General features: G+C 43.1%; 1 protein-coding gene and 1 long non-coding RNA gene across 7 annotated transcripts in view; one reads left to right on the forward strand and one right to left on the reverse strand.

Moving 5' to 3' along the window:
- Positions 1-15984, forward strand: part of KIF5C (kinesin family member 5C) — a 154145-nt gene that overhangs the window by 44745 nt on the left and 93416 nt on the right. For all 6 annotated transcript variants that reach the window (XR_013172754.1, XM_077153748.1, XM_077153749.1 and 3 more), the window contains exon 2: positions 9424-9514. Coding sequence is in view for 5 of the 6 variants with exons in the window: in XM_077153748.1 (XP_077009863.1) it covers positions 9424-9514 (91 nt within the window). In the remaining variant the exon portion in view is untranslated. The remainder of the gene's footprint in view (positions 1-9423; positions 9515-15984) is intronic.
- Positions 4990-13887, reverse strand: LOC143677616 (uncharacterized). Its single transcript, XR_013172755.1, has 3 exons — positions 13682-13887; positions 6790-6899; positions 4990-5143 (listed from the first exon to the last, which is right to left on the reverse strand). It is a non-coding gene; the product is annotated as an uncharacterized LOC143677616 (long non-coding RNA).

Consider the following 15984-nt stretch of genomic DNA (forward strand, 5'->3'; position numbering starts at 1 on the left):
AAATCACATACAAATAAGAACCTTATTTTTGAAACACAGATTCCATTATTCTCTTTAACAGAAGTAAAACTGCTGTCTTCATTGTGTCTCCTAGCCTAGCAATAATTCTGAATTTCTTCATTATCGCTTGGACAGTTTGCCTTCCCAGGGTGTTTTTTCATAGTTGTCTGCCATCTTGACAGGGCCTGTGTGTCCACACAGCGGGAATTTTGGCAGAAAGGAAAGAATTCTAGCCCAGCTTCCTGCAGGAAAGAGGCTTACATGATCCATTCTTGTGTGTTTCCTTTGTTCATTCTTGATACGTGAAGTGGTTGGCATTGCCTTGGCAACTCCGTTAGAAGCCGGTGGCGGTTTTGTGGATGACTGTTTCATTGCAGACTCTCCTGGGAACAGCTTTGGCTTTCATCAGAACTGGCACCAGCCGCCTTCCCTGGGGCAAGGAGTCAGGTTGGGGAGGGGCTGGGAATGTGAAGGGGCTGTTGTGGCTCAGCATTTATATCCCCGGGGCATAGGGTGGTCACAGGAAAAATGGGGGCAGGCAGTGGAGAGGTAAGACCCTGCAGCTGGAGTCAGGCTGCATGGCCTTGGAGTCTCTCTCTGAGGCTACATCTGAGGATTGGCTGACCCTGGAGTGGGGTATAGCAGTGACGGGGAGAAAGCTGGTGGTCACTGCCAGGTGTGGGGCCTCTGTTCCAGGGTGCACTGTGAGGTGCTTTTCTGCCTTGTGAATTTACAGGCCAGTACTGGGTAAATGGGAAGGTAGGTGATGGGGTAAAGAGGAGGAGAGGATGGGGGAAGAGACAGGTAACTGCATGACTGCTAAATTCTTGGAGGTGGGGGATGAGAATGGTCAGCAGCACGTTAGCATCTGACCACTGTAGAGATGCACCAAGAAGGAGTCCCCTCCTCCCTTCTGCACACTGGGGCCACTTCACAGAGTCTTGGCCCCTCCCCTACCTCTAATCTCCCTGGTGCCCAGCTCCAGGCATTATTTGTCATCATCAGCAGCAGACATTTAGTGAGCACCTCCCTACCCTGTACCATTGTGTTCGAGGCGACTCTGCTCTGCCAGGTCCTTCAGGAGCCATTTATAATGCTCCTTTGCGTAAATTAGAATTTGGTAATGTTCTGGGTGGATGTGGGCCTATAGCTTTGCAAGTGACTAGTTCTCTCTTAGGAAATTAAGAGGGGACTCTTACACCTCAGCCCCTTTTCCAGAACAGGCTGCCAGAACCTCAGCTTACTCAATTTTAACAAGGATTTCAATTTCCACCCTCCCCATTGGCTGGGCATGAACCAAATGTGGTGGGCCTGTATTTGACACTGATTCAACAAGTCTGGAATCTTTTAGTACCTATGGAATGAAAGACACTGGGAGCAAATGGCCTGGGACTTAGTCTCAGTTTGGTCCCCTCCAGAAGCATACCCTGAGACAGGGATTCAAAGGCAAGTAGGTTCTTCGGGTGGTAATCCCAGGGAATGCTGAGGAAGAGTGGAGAAGTGAAGCCAAGGTGGAGGGGGCGGGGCGGTTAGTTACACAGGCTACCACTCTGGGCAACTGCAGCTTTACCAGCATTCCCTTGCCTGGGTGAAGGAGCAAGGTCTTTACCCTCAGGTCTTTGGTCACTGGCTGAGGGCTGCGGGGAGTGGCTCTGGCTGCAGGAGATAGAAAGAGCTCTAGCAACCAGAAAAACCCTCAGACAAAGAAATGCTTCAGGTACTGGCAATTGGAGTGAGGAAATGGTGAAGGAAATGCTGAGAGGATATGCCGAGGGCCCCCACTGCATCTCCTTCAGGTTTGCTGTTGCTTCCAGAAGTTTCCAGGAAGCTCCCACGCTGCAATAGCAAAGCTGGTGCATCCCTTGAGCGCCTGCACCAGACATGGTTCCTCATATCCTCCTAAATAGTCTTAATGACTGAACATTGAAAAAAAATGTTTAAAGGGTACAGATGATGGCTTTGGAACATAGTAAATTTTGTTGGGTACTTTAGAAATGAAATGGCCTCCATGCCATTCAGTTTCCCAGAGCCTGGGGTGTGATTCGGCGCTGAAGTGTTGTGAGGGCTACAGAATGCCCAGTCCCTGAGTGGTACATTGTGAACAACTGCCACTTACTAGCATCCCTTCCTTTAGTGGGTCACTGCTTTGCAAGTTTTTAATACAAGTGTTGGGTATAAGTAGGTCACCAAAGTTTTTATTACAGAATAACAATCCTGATGGTGTTTTGGGCATCTTCTAAAATGCCAGACACAGCGATAGATCCTTTATCTACATGATCAAATTAAACCCTCACAGGTGCATGATCTTCATGGTGGATATTGTTGTCCCAGTTTTACAGATGAGGAGATTGGGCCTTAGAGAGCTGGGAATTATACCCAGGTTTATTTGAATTCATTTCTTACACACCATGTACTTGGTTGGCTTTCTTCTTTGGACAGGAACAAGCAGTCTCAAGCTGCTGAAGTGAGGAGATTAGAAACCTTATCATAAATTTTTATACCTTCCTCCCCCTGGTCAACTCTTCTGTTTCTGAAACTACATGGGTAGGTATAATTTATAGTTTCCATAAGATACTTCTTGATCTAGGGCACATTGTAAGTGTTAAAATAGCTGTGTGTTACAATGAGTATTTTCGTACCTATAATATACATTGAAAGAAATTTTGTGATATATGTCACTTTAAAAAACTCCCAAAATGCAAATCAAAACCACGGTGAAATACCATTACACATGCAGTAAGATGACTATAATAAAAAAGACAGACAGTAACAAGTGTTGATTATGGATGTGGAGAAATTGGAACCCCCATACATTGCTGGTAGAGATGTAAAGTGGTGCAGCTGCTGTGGAAAACAGTTTGGCAGTTCCTCAAAAAGTTATGTATAGAATTACTATATCTAGCAGTTCTATGCCTAGGTACATACCCAAGAAAAGGAGGACATAAATCCATGCAGAAACTTGTGTGTGGATGTTCATAGCTCATTGTTATAATAGCTTCAAAGTGGAAACAACCCAGATGTCCATCAATCAATGGATAGAAAAGCAAAATGTGATATATACACACAGTGGCATGTTATTCAGTCATTAAAAGGAATGAAATACTGACACTGACAACATGGATGAACCTTGAAACTTTATGCTAAGGACACATGTTGCTTGATTCCACGAATTCCATGAAATGTCCAGACGAGGCAAATCCATAGGGACAGAATGATTTGTGTTTGTTGGGGGCTGAGGGATGAGGAAGGGGGAGGGGTTGCTAATGGTTTCAGGGTTTCTTTTTGGAATGAAAATGTGAACGTACAGAAAACTACTGAATTGTGCAATTTAAAGGACTGAATTTCAGTAAATACATAAAACAAATCTCACTGAATAAAACAATACTCCCGGCAGGATATTGAATAAAAAGTGAATATGAACATTAGCCCAGGGACTTAGGGTTTTTGAATTAATGTTTTAGAAACATTCTGTCATGTTGTAACAAAAGCCCTCCACAGCCTGAGTTTATCTTATTTAATTCTTCATGTGCAAACAATTTTAATGCTTTACTGATATCTTAACCTTGGATTTCTTTGGAGTCCTTCATGTCAAAACAAATCCACACCACTCCCAGAAAGAGATGCATCCATCCTTTTCTTTGCTTCTCAGATAAGGGAAGGAGACATTAAACCCTTCACTTAGCTCCCCAAATGAAACAGATGCCATGCAGGCAGGTCCCTGGCTTTGGTCTGTCCTGTTCTGAAGGACATATTTAAGGAGGTCTGGTCTCCTATTTTAAGGAGGTCTGGTCTCCTATTTTAAGAAGGTCTGGTCCCATATTTTAAGGAGGCAGATTTCATACCAGTTATGAGAACACAACTTCCTAGCAGTTAGCTGACTTGTTGGGGGCTAACTGGCCCCTCTCAGGGTTTGTGAGGATGGGCATCCTGCGAGGAGTGGAGGGAGGTTGAACTGGCTGACTCCAATGTTCGTGACAACTCTAAGAGGCTGTGATTCCAACTTTCTGGCTGTATTACTGCAGCTCTTGTAGCAGCAACTCTTGCTTCATTGGAATAATTAGTTGTATATTTAAAATTGGTTAGGGGGAAACCAGTATAAATAAGGACCAGAGGCTCATGCCAGTTGTTTTCTTGAAATTTGGAGAAGGCTGGTGGTTTTAAAGCCAGAACTCTTAGAGCATGTGACAGGGAGCTGGAGGGTTGGATTCTGGGCACTGGTCTGTTACTTCATTAGCTGGGGGGCTTTCTGTGAGTCATCTGTCATCTCCCAATTTCACTGGATTTATAAAACATGATGTTGCTTTGGGATGACCTGGTATGACTGTTTTGTCTCTGAAAAATTCTGGATTTAGTGACTTCAACTCTTTATAGGAAGTTTTACATCTGTCTTTTCCTAGTCTCTAATTGGCCTTTGCCTATTTTTCGTTCCTTCTGTTGAAAGGAATGCCTGCTATGTGTATACCCACCATTTTTCTTGCCAGTTCTTCCTCCCAGATCTTAAGTCCTTTTTCCTGCATCGTCGCATGCCAGTCATGGTTTATACTTTCCTGATCTCTATGGGCTATGTTGGTATCTCTCTCCTAAATCATCGCCTGTAATCTTTAATATTGGTTGCAGCATATGCTGTTTTCTGTACCTCTTGCATTTCCAATAAATCACAAACTTCTTAGGGAAACAGCACTGTGTAAAGGAAGAACGTTTGAAATCAGATCCTTAAAGTTATTTCCCCTGAGTAATAGAGCTAGTAATGTGTCTGTGCCTTAGTTTTTCAGTTTGTGAAATAGGGATAGTAATGACCACCTCATAGAGTTACTGTGAGATTTAAATTAGATCAAGTATATGAGGGTCTAAATATTAGTATTTGGTATTGGCGGCCAGTACCGATAGAGTGGTTGTCAAAGGATGAAGGGAAGGGGCTCAGCTTATGGGAAAAAAAAAAAAAGAAAAAAGAAAAGGATGAAGGAACTCGTTTTCTCCATACTTTCAGGAAGGAATTCATACAAACTTGACAGGGAGAGAGGATACAAGGAAAAACAGTTATTGTTCTCAGGAACTTCTCTTATACATTCTCCTCAGTGTCTGATGATAACTCGACAGAGCAACTATAAGTCTCTCTGTGGATTTCTTTTGCCTGTTTCTTTCTCTGTAAAGATAGAAGAAAAATCATATCAGATCATTGGCTACTTTTTGCCATACCTCTTGGTTGGTTTTAGAGATTGTTATTAGATTACTTCTTGATTGTCTCTTCTTGGGGATAATTAATTTTTTTTTTTTAACATCCCTCCTGGTGCCTATTTCCTCAATGTTTAAGTGGGTCTTCTGCTCTCCTCTGTCTCCCAGAGTAATAGTCCTCTTAAGTTGGGAATGGTGTTTGGATAATGGGTCAAATGTATTAATGGGCAGGCCAGATGGTTCAAAGACCCCTTGCTCTCAAGTTGATAGGAATTCTAGTGGTTCTCCTTCTTCTTCTGTTTCTTTTATTTATTTATTTATTTTAAATCTGATTTTTTTGTAAGTGATCCTGGTTAAGTCATTAATTTTAGGTACCCTGAGCCTATGCAATTAGTATCACTCTCCATGGAGGCTTCATGGCAAAGCTGGATAGACTTGATTTTCAGTAGTAATATACATGGTGCGTGTGTGTATCCAGCCCAGAGTCCCTTCTTAAATAGCAGCAGTGCTGCCTTTGTGCAGGCAGGTCTTGGGGTTTAGATGGCTTCTGACTTAGCTGGTTAAATGCTTTAATTTTAGAGCTCTGTTTGAATAATGCGATAGAAAATGATGCCAGGGTTGAGTTTGGGGCTGTTTTAGTTAAACTTGTGGAAGCCCTTAAAGGAGGAGAAATTTGATTTGTGATCTGAGGGATGATGGGGAGGCAGCCAAATGATGATCTGTAAACAGAAGTAAGAGTTAAGAACAAAGGCTCTGAGCAGGAGAATAAGCATAGCATGTTCAGAATCCATAAGGAAGTCCAGTGAGAGGTAGAAGGGTACAGGGAGGTGAAGTTGGAGAGGGTCTAGTCTACGTATAATAGTCACCATTGGATGGTTTAGAGCAAAAAGGTAATTTCATTTGACTTACAATTTAGAAGTCACCCTGATTTGTTAGGAGTAAGAATGGAGGCAGCAAGACCAGTTAGGAGGCTACAGCTGTTGTCCAGGTGAGAGATGGTGATGACTTGAATCAAGATGTGCTTTGGATTATGAGAAGTGATGGGATTTAGGATATATTTTGGATATGGGATCTATATCCAAAATATAGACATACATATGGGACATACAGAATGGTTTTGCTCAGAGTAACTGGGTAATTGGCCGTGCTCTTAACACTCAGATATGGATGGAGTGTGGGGTTTGCACCAGACATCAGCAGTTCTATTTTGACCAGTTAAGTTTTAAATGGCTAATGGACATCTAAGTGGAGATGTCCAGTAGTCGATTGAGTGTGTGACTTTGGTGCTTAAATGAGAGATGATAGCTGAAATGCTCATTTAAGAACACCAAAGTCAGAGTTTAGGCAGAATGGAAGGTGCCCTCTGGGTGCTGGACATGCCATCATTTGGAAGCCTAGAAGAGGTGCCAGCAAAGGAGAGTGATGGGGAATAGCCAGAGAGGCTGGAGAGGACCATGTGCTAAATGGCCACCTGGAACAGAAAGTATTTCAAGGAGTGACTTCATCATTTACTTTCAAGTACTGTACCTATACCCATACCCATATTAAAATGCAATCCCAAAAGTGTATTCTGTAGCTGCAAACTTGGTGATAACTAGAGCAAGGTAGGTCCAGTACCTGCCCACAGACTCCCATAGCTTCAGTGGGATCAGAAACAGGGAATTCTTCGCCCCTTGGGAGCCATTGGAGACCGTCAAGTCTCTATCAGGATTTGTGAGATTTTCATACTGTTGCCAAAGAAGCAAAGAGTGATTAGGATTTTTTTTTGTGGCAACTGGATATGCAGGTGGCATGGCTGTGCCACAAGTCAGTTATATGAAAACATTCAGTAACTAGATGCTAATTAATCTCTTCCAGGACTTTAAGATTCACCTCAAATAAAAGCCTACAACCAATATAGTGAATGAAAGGAAACATAAAAGTGTTTACTTTTTTTTTTTAACTATTTAAGATTGCGTTTAGTCCTGACAAAATAGATTTCATAACAATGCATTCTGTGTAATTTACCTTTGCTCAGATCAATCTAATTGCAATGACTGGAATATAACTTCTGTTTCACAGTTAATTTCAGGTTATAGAACATTGTTGTATTCCCCCTATAACTTGACAAATGCTATTATTTAGATGAAATAAGAGCAATTTTTCTGTCTTAAAGTGAAAGGCTAATACATTCCATTAAATATGTTTTAAATTGATGGACAAATTTGGGGAGTCCTACTTTTTTGTACCAATACAATAATTTAACAGTGTATTTTTTACTCCCTATAGTAAGTGCATTTTCCCTAGAACCCAAAGCAGCAGTGTGCTGAAAACAAGATGGCTTATTTTGATGATTCTCATTAAGTTTGGAGAAAGAGTGGATTTGTTTTAAAGTAAGCAAAGCTATGTTTTCCTTCCAGAATGTTCAATGGATAACAGATATTTAGGGAAACTCTGTAAATGTTTACTCTTATCCTTTACCCTACTGAAATTTAGTTGAATTTTTACAAATAGATAAAGCTAATAAGAGTGTTATGGGCTGATAGCTGGCAGTAGATTGATGTGAGGAATATTCTGTTGGTTATTCAACCAAATACTTGTTTCACTAAAAGAATGAAGACTTACCGGGAGCAAAACATCAGAATGATCCATATGAGCCCTTTCTATAATCTTAACAGAATGACTCTGGGTTCTGCTGCTTTACATAAAACAAAATTTTATGATTCTTCAAAATTCTCCAAGACCAAATTGGAAATAGCTCCCTTTTTTGGTTGGCTTAATCTCATTTTCAAAGACTAAAGCTCAAATATGTCCCCTGAAGCATAGCGTCTCACCTACCTCCAGCTCTCCTGTAGTCATAAACTATAAGTAATACATTAAGCTAGTCCAGCAGCTGTGTACTTATTTTTGTATGATGGTTACAGGATGTAGCAAGCTTTGTCCTTGGAGCCCTCGTGAACAGTTATCTTTTTGAGGTGTCAGCTGTCCTTGGGTGGCTCCTCTTGTCCAGAGCCACTTGTAGGAGGGGCAGGCTTGGAGTAAAGGAGGCTCTGGGCTCTCCTTGTTCTTTTCTACGTTTTTCATTTCCTCCTCTCTGCCATTTGGGTAAAAGGAAGATGAAGGGCTGCCTGGGTGGATGGGGCTGTGGAAGAGGGCAGGGGGAGGGCCGCCCTTGCCTGGGTGGTATTGGTGGAGGAGAGGTGCCCTTCACATGGGTTCTCCAAGGGAAGAGGCTGGGTTTGTCTTGTCAACTGCCTTCCCCCAGTGCTTGGCGCTGTGCCTGGCACATAAAGGCTCATAACTCCTCATTGAGCTGTGAGTGATTGGAGGTCAGGGCTCCTATAGTGCCATGGCAGAGCTTCTTCCCATCCCCGCTACCAGCTGCCTCCTTGAGTTGAGCCACATCCCAAGACCCCACATCCACCTCCGCTTAGTGTACAGATGGGCCTTTGTCTCAAGCCTAGACTCAGTTAAAGTAAAGCATCCTTTCAGCATGTGAAAGAAAACTCCTGCCTCCTCTACATAGCAATAATATCTTTCTGCTAGAAGCGCTTTCTTCACGCTGATCATGCCATCTTCCCAGGCACTTTACCGTGGTTAATAGTGCTCTGCATGAACTGGCTCTTGATTTCCTTTCTAGCCTCATCTTGTACCACTCATCCCGTGGTTCATGGGACACGCCAGACCCTTTCCAGTCTGCTTGGCCTCTCCCTGCAATGTCCTTCCACAGCTCTTTACTGATCTTTACTGATCCTTTTAGGATCAACTTAAATGTTATTCTTCAGTGATGCCTTCCTTGACCTTTCTTTCATCCCTTGTCCCATTATTTTATGTCTAAACATTTTGCATTTTCTTACATGTTATCTTCCTTTTTTATTAGCTGTCTGCCCCACTTGATTATATGCTTCATGAGGGCAGGATTGTTTTCTGATTTGTTCATCAGCAAGACCAGTGCTTGGCTCAGTGTAAGCACTCAATAAATTTTGCTCAAATAAATGAGTCAAGAATAAGTCCACCCTTCATCAGAAAAAACCTTTCAAATTTAAGAAAAACGCTTTCTTTTTTTTGCTCTTAAATTCTCAGCATACATGGGACACACAATATATGTTTGATTCGTGCCGTAAAAATTCCCTAGTCTTCATAAGAAACTGCCTTCAAGAGTAGGGTTGGTGATTTAGTACCAATTTTCTAACTGCTAATATTAGTGCTTTTTATTCCTTACTTTCTAATGTGTTTCTCTGCCTTTTTCTGTCTTTTGTCTTTCTTTGTTAGCAAGGGAAGCCATATGTCTTCGACAGGGTGCTACCTCCCAACACAACCCAAGAGCAAGTTTACAATGCGTGTGCGAAGCAAATTGTCAAAGGTAAGTGCTATTTCTTTATTTCCTCCTGGGCCTTTCAAAGTAATTGAAAACACTAAGTGATATTTCCAGCCTAGGAATCAATGTGCCTTGGCTGTAAGCAGAGGCCTGCTAATTGGAAACACTGAATTATAGCCCTGGCTCTGGCCCTGATTTGCTATGTGATGTCAGGCAAGTTATTTAACCTTTCTATACCCTCCTTCCCAGGGAGATTTCTTTCTTTTGCCACATTTTTTTGCAATAATTCTGTCACCTACAAGCTTGGAAGCAAGGTAGGCTATGTTCCCCTCTTCCTGTAATGGTTTTAAAATGCTACTGCAGTTTAAGACCTCCTTGTTTCTTTGAAAGAAATAGTACATATTCCAGATGCCCTAATGCACACTTTTGGTTGATTTATTTTATGCAGCTGTCTCCTTTTTACATTATCTCTCAGAAAGTAACCTAACATGTAGAGAATTCTTGTGCATCAACGAATTTTCTGTGGCATCATGAAATCACATCACCTTCTTGGCTGTTGAGCTGTTCTTGTTCCTTAGCATTCCTTAATTATACTTTCATCTAACCCAGTTTCAGCCGTTCCACCAGATCCTGACATTTGTTCCTCCAAACAGGTAGCCTGAAGCCTACATTTGTGAGATTAGCCGCTTTGTTTTCTCTGGGACTGGTCTTGGCCCTGGAGGATTTGTGTCAAAAATAACAGCAGGGAGATGAAGCAATTTACACATTGTTCTACCTGCCCTTTCAAATCGGGGGCAGGTTGGAGCTTGCCTTGGAGGCACTGCCATCTGGTCAGAGCTGGGGCACATCTCCTGCTACTTTGTTTTTCATCATCAAATCCTCACCTTCATATTTGAATGCTATGGCAGTTGCGCTTTCAAATGTTTTGATGCCACCACTTTTGTAGGTAGCTCTGGATTTAAAAAAGCAACAAATAAAAACAAAAGGAAACTAACCTCAACGAGATCTAACCTCGTCGTGTTAGATCTGCTTGTTTTTAGATGCTGAGCTAACTAACTTGACAATGACTAAATGAAAATCAGACGTGGGTACATCTGTTAGATTAATTTTGACCCTAGATCCCTGCGTGGGAGGCTAGCCTCAGTATGCAGTGTTCCTCGCTGAGGTGTACGATTATTCACCTTCTTGTTGCAGACATCAATTGATTTTGAAGATCTTCACAGTGAGATTATTATAGAAAAATGAAGAGAAAAATATGCCTAGGTTTGCGATCTTATTGAATTAGTAGTATGGATCTGTATAACAGGTAGTAATTTTTTTGTATTGACTCTACTTTTACTCTTTTCCTTCTCTTCTACCTTAATGTTTTCTGTCTCTTTTTGGAGTATATATTTCTTGATTTGCTCCTACTTAACCCCTTTCCCTCTATTATCGGACTCTGTCATATTATTATTGTTTTTTGCATAGGCAGGCTCCGGGGATCGAACCTGAGTCTCTGGCATGGCAGGCAAGAATTCTGCCACTGAGCCACCATTGCACTGCCCTCTGTCATATTTTTATTAAAATAAGATTAATCACCTATGAGCCAGAGTTTTTCTTATTTTTTTCTCCCCCTTCATTATCAGGACCAATAGCATTCGCCACATGCTGTGCTAAGCATGAGGGCCATTTAAATATATCCTTGCCCTCTAGGCTGAGGTTATAATTAGAGATAAATGCATTTCATTTTGAAAAAATTCTGTGATTAACAAACACAATAATAATCATTGAGTCTTGGTGCCCCTGTCAGTGTTCAGATTTTTTCTGCAGCATGAAATGTCAGCAATAGGCAGCTCCTGGGAAGGTTTTGTGAAGGTAAGATAAAAAACTGGTGACAACTTGAGACCCAATCATTCAGTGATCAACAAAGGAAACCATTTGGAATAAAAATGGACTCTGACTTGATATGCTAAATCGACATTTTAGGACAGCATAAATGTAATAGGAGCATGCTCATTTCATAGCAATAAAGAGTACCTTATTTGGTCTTGAAGGGAAATTATTAAGGAGATGGTGAAGGCCCAATTTAACTTTTTAAATATGTACCGAGGCTAGTGTAAAGGGAAGTGGCTCTGTATTTCTGCATTAGGAAGGTATAGCAGATCTATAGGCAAGCTCTCCTTGGAATAGATTACTGAGTAAGGCAGAGGTATCTCTTGCTACGATGAACCTTAATTCAGGGGAGGTACAGTGAGAACCTTTTTCCCTGGCGGCCAGAAATGGAATCAGATGGCTTTTGAAGGTCCCTGACATCTCCGTCAATCATAGTAAGGTGGGGGACTGCTGAGTTTCCTTTCAAGTCTGTTTAAACCATCGGTGCCTTTGAGAATCAGGAAGCCTGCTTTTAACTGGGCGGCTTTAGTCTCTCTTCGTTTTTTCATTCCCCACAATTTCACTGAGTTTTTCTTTCATATTTCAAAAGTTCGATTGTAGAGTCCTGGCCTCTCCCATCTGCCATCTTTGTCTGGTGTGTGTTTTTCAGAATTTTGTCTGAAAAGAACACGTAGAATTCCCCTTTACTTCTTCTAGAAGAGGTTGTAGGGTTGTGACTAGCAGCATGGTAAATAGGAAGGCCTCTGCGGGTGCCTAGGAATTAAACACCATGGTTACGGGATGCTATTGTTCAAGTACTGGTAACCATGGCCCAGCCTAAAGAAGCTGCTGTGGGCATTTGCCTTCCAAATTTACTAGATTGGCATATCCGGATGTTGAGAAGGTGGCTTCTTGTTTTCTAGTTGTCATTTCTTTAAGTTTCATTCATTGGTTGTTCCTTTCATTCATTCATTTACTGAAGAGTACTAAGTAATCACCTATGAGCCAGAGTTTTTCTTATTTTTCTCTCCCCCTTCATTATTGGGACCAATAGCATTTGCCACATGCTGTGCTAAGCATGAGGACCATTTAAATATATCCTTGCCCTCTAGGCTGAGGTTATAATTAGAGATACATGCACTCCATTTTGAAAAAATTCTGCGATTAAGAAACAACAATAATGGTAATCACTGCTAGATACATAAGGCTGTTTGTTGTCTAGTACAGGGAAGGTGACAGGTGCATATATAAGTTTGATACATACAGGCATTCTGTACTTTAAGAGCAGGTATGCAAGGTATGGGAGCACAGAAGATGTCGTTTAGTACTGATTTGAGGGGCTCAGGAGACTGGGCTTCTTGGAAGAGTGGGTCCTGAGGACTGTAAAATATAACAGCCTGTGTAAGCACAGGTAATAGCTAAAGCAAAACCATCAAGGCACAAATTATATATAGTGCTTGGACAACTTGGAGCCTTCCAGGGTGCAGAGAGGCATGATAAGAGGCAAGGCTGCAAAAGTTAGACTAGGTCAAGAGTTTGATGGAAATTGATGAACTTTATCCTGTAGGCAATGTGGGGACATTGAAGAGTTTTAAGCTCAGGATGAGCTGATGTGAACTATTTATTATCATATTGTGTGCTTCTGCCAAAATGATATGTATTTAGCTACTGTCATCTGCTACACACTCTACGCACTTTACATGCAGTATTGAATTTTACATATTAACTTTATGGGGCGTGAGCATTGTCATCACCATCATACCAAAGAAGATTTGAGGCTCAGAGAGGTGAGGTGAATCCGCCAGCCAGTTTGGGGGTAGCAGGCTGGGAAGGGAGCCTGGGTTTTCTGAATGATTAGCGTTTTTCTGTACTATCCTACCCTCACTTTTCTGGTGAACCCCCAATGAGCATTTCAGAATGAAGATTTTTTGAGTTGTTCCTTTTCTATCAGGCTCAATGGACTATTAACCAAACGTGGCAAAAAGATAGGGACAAACGGGGTTAGGCTGAGGAGGAACTAGGGGCTATGGTTCCAGAGCGCCGTGGTGGTGCTGGCTGCCTTTGTCCCTCCCAAAATGCAGCATGCCCTCGCCTGGGTGTGAGGATGGTCCCTCAGTCTGGCTGGGCCCTGGCATTACAAGGAACTGCACGCATGTTCTTGGGTGCTGCCTGCCTACCGGGCAGCTCTGTTGCCTGGCGAGAGTGTCAGAATTCCGAGCTGGGATGATGACCTGTCAGCCACGATGGCCAGAGACCTTGGTGCCATTGACAGGCCACCGCCTCCTCATGAGAGATGGTGGGGCCGCATCCACCTTCTCAGGAGCATTGATGTGCATAGATACGCCCTTCTCCAGTTCTTACCTGACAGTGGAATTAACTCTGCTGCCCTAGCAAGACCTGGACTCAGAGTTGAGCAAAACCTAGGACCAAAACTTAACTTCTGAAATCAGCAACAAGAAGTAAAGAGTATTTCCAGGTGTCCCCCTCCTTTCTTCCTTTTCCTCTAGGGAGGAAGGAAGGCTCTGCCCACCTGCAGCAGAGGCTCTGGGACTTGCTGGGCCGCCCAGCGGGCCTGTGGGTCTGTGACGTGCCTGCAGTGTGGTGCCAGCTGAGCTCACATCACCCCAGACCCCATCACAAAGGAAGGTTCTGTCTGGCCGAGCTGGTTCCTTGACTCCATGGTTGGAGTATAGAAGTAGTCATTCTCTTAGGGCAGAAACCCTGAAACAAATGCTTTCCCTGGGCTTAGGACCTGTCATTCAGCATGATGAAAGTGTCTTTTTGTGAGCTTTTTCAGTTAGAGTCCAGTGGGGGTGGGAGTGCGGGTTCAGCGAAGGGCTGAGCTGCCCACGGTCCTTCCCTCTCACCGCTCTGTGGCCCCGCAGTGCTCCAGCCCCCTAAAAGGCTTGTTTGGGCTCTACCTCCACTCCCTGCCTTCTTCTCCATTAAGAATAAAACATTGCCTATTAAAAAAAAAAAAAAAGAAAAAACAAGAAAAGGAGTTTAGAAAAAAATAGAAAACGTTGTTCTCGAAGAGCTTTTACTTTTCTTTTTAAATTACCTCCTCCTTCGTAATTGAGTAAATAGAGGGTGACATCAGGTCCGTTCAACCTTGAACGTCGGAGAGAAGTTCTCCAACAATGAATTAATTGTAACATGATTGTAAATACTTTAAAAGGCCAGGCAGGGTTTGTTAGTGTGGTTTTATGTGCCCTCTTTTCTTAAAAAAAAAGAAAAGAAACATGCTCAGGATTGGAATAGCAGTGGAGACAGGGGTCCTCCAAGTGCAGTCCTACGTATTTCTCAGCTCCTCAGTCCAAAACAAGACACGCCAGGGTAGAGCTCTCGTTTTTGTCTATGTGACCCCATCCTTAACTTGTGGGAGTTTGGCAAGGAGCCATGAATGGGGAGTTGAAAGGACCATGGTTGTGCTTAGGAGAGTGGATTTGGAGGGGTGGGGTCTGCCTGGGAGCGTCTGGTGTGGCCTGGTAATTATTCAGATGCGGGGCCTTGTGAGGCCTGGCCCCCAATGGGCTTTCCTGGAGGTTCACGGTCCTGTCAGCTTTAGGGAGTGGCAGGTTGCTCCCAGCCGCCTTCCCTGGCCCTCCGTGACCACGTGCCCTTGCAGATGGTGGCAGCCGAGGGCAGGGCTGCAACCCCACAAGGAGCAGAGGGAGCTCGATTGACCCTTAGCTCTGCCTCCTTAGTGGGACAAGACTAATGAGTCCCAGAGTGCTTCAGAGGGTCCCTACTTTTTCTTCGTATACAGGGGCTTATGATAAGGAAATCCTATGCAGTTTGGGGGAAGAGGATTCATTTTCACTGAGCTTCAGTACCGTGAATGTGGCCGACATTCCAATTATCGGGAGTTGTTTATGCTGCGAATATAGGATTTAAAAAATACAGCCGGGGGTGGAGCCTCTTTTCCTCAGGTTTCTCTAAGCATATTCCTGGTAGTCCAGAGGCATTCTGCTCCTGCCCCCACCGTTTCCAGAACTCAGGAATCTTCTCCCGTTTGGCAGGTTGCCATTTTAGTGAAAACTGAAGCTTGAACCTCTAACCCTCACACTGTTGTCTTCAAGCTTTTGCTTCCCACTGTTACCAGGGAGACCATTACCAGAAGTCTGACACATGTGAATGTTCCCTCCCTCCGCCGCCCCCCCCCCCCATAGCTCGATGCAGACTCTTGAGGGTGCTAGCATTTCAAAAAAAAATCCTGTCACTTAATTTTTCTTTTTTTAGTTTACTAAAGGAAAAATCCTGTTGTGTTCTCCACCCCCCCACCCCCACCCCCCAATCCCTAGTTCATATGCCAGGTCTTTATTCTGATCGGTAAATTATGTATTTTAAAAAAACAAAACAGTGCTTAGAAAACCCAACCAAACCAAACAAAAACTAACCAGCATCGTATAATTTAGAGTATTCGACCCGCACCCGCGTTGACTTCAGGGCCTGAGGTAGATGGAACCTACGACAGACCGGGTTGATTTTGTACCGTGGCCTTGAAGCCGAGGCCTCGCTGCAGGATGCATTCCCCTCCCCACCCCGCCCTCCTCTCACGAATGAGCACTTCCTCTCCTTATGCAGGGATGGCCGGTCATGGATATTAATTATGCATCATTCCCCTTTTGGTAATAGTTTTGTGTGGGTGAAGAAGGAACCAG

The sequence above is a fragment of the Tamandua tetradactyla genome, chromosome 3 (genome assembly GCF_023851605.1).
Source record: "Tamandua tetradactyla isolate mTamTet1 chromosome 3, mTamTet1.pri, whole genome shotgun sequence".
NCBI lineage: Eukaryota > Metazoa > Chordata > Mammalia > Pilosa > Myrmecophagidae > Tamandua > Tamandua tetradactyla.